Below are 1,014 nucleotides of genomic sequence, written 5' to 3'. Positions count from 1 at the left end.
TTTTTTTTTTTTTTTTTGGCAGTTTTTGGCCAGGGCTGGGTTTGAACCTGCCACCTCCAGCATATGGGGCTGGTGCCCTATTCCTTTGAACCACAGGCACCACTCCTTTTTTTTTGAGACAGTCTCACTATATTCCCCTCAGTAAAGTGCTATAGCATCATAGCTCACAGCAACCTCAAACTGTTAGGTTTAAGCAATTGTCTTGCCTTAGCCTCCCAAGTAGCTGGGACTACAGGCGCCTATCACAATGCCTGGCTATTTTTTTGTTTATAGTTGTCATTGTTATTTAGCAGGCCCGAGCTAGGTTCAAACCCACCAACCCTGGTGTATGTGGCCAGCACCCTAACCACTGAATACGGGTGCCAAGCATTTTTTGTTTTGTTTTGTTTTGAGACAGTCTTACTTAGTCACCCTCAGTAGAATGCTGTGGCGTCATAGCTCACAGCAACCTTAAACTTTTGGGCTCAAGTGATTCTCTTGCCTTAGCCTCCCATGTAGCTGGGACTACAGATGCCTGTGACAACACCTGGCTACTTTTAAAGACAGGGTCTCACTCTGGCTCAGGCTGGGCTCAAGCCTGTGAGCTCAGGCAATCCACCCACCTTGCCCTCTCAGAGTGCTAGGATTACAGGCATGAGCCACCACACTGGGCCCATTTTTTTTTTTTTTTTTTTTTTTGAGACAGTCTCACTATCTACTTAGAGTACTATGGCATCATAGCTCACAACAACCTCAGTTTCTTGGGCTCAAGTGATCCTCCTGCCTCCACCTCCCAAGTAGCTGGGACTATTTTCAGCACCCACCACAATGCCTGGCTAGTTTTTCTACATTTAGTAGAGGCGAGGTCTCACTCTTCCTCAGGCTGGTTCTCAAAATTCATGAGCTCAAGCAACCCACTTGCCTCAGCTATTTAGGATTATAGGCGTGACCCCAGCACCAGACCACAAATCTGTACATTTTACTTTTTTTTAAGAGACAGGTCTCACTTTATCTTGGTAGAGTGCCATGCCATCA

General features: G+C 46.2%; 1 protein-coding gene across 1 annotated transcript in view; it reads right to left on the bottom strand.

The window, feature by feature from the left end:
• The window catches only part of GDI2 (GDP dissociation inhibitor 2), a 22,216-nt gene that overhangs the window by 5,895 nt on the left and 15,307 nt on the right, over nucleotides 1-1,014 (bottom strand). Inside the window, 2 exon segments of the mRNA XM_003803987.2 lie at nucleotides 603-610; nucleotides 788-824. Coding sequence (XP_003804035.1) covers nucleotides 603-610; nucleotides 788-824 — 45 coding nt within the window.

Source organism: Otolemur garnettii, unplaced genomic scaffold, assembly GCF_000181295.1.
Source record: "Otolemur garnettii isolate 467f Iridium unplaced genomic scaffold, OtoGar3 scaffold00019, whole genome shotgun sequence".
Taxonomy (NCBI): domain Eukaryota; kingdom Metazoa; phylum Chordata; class Mammalia; order Primates; family Galagidae; genus Otolemur; species Otolemur garnettii.
Note: the sequence above shows the minus strand (reverse complement) of the source record. Positions and strands in the feature narration are given on the sequence as shown.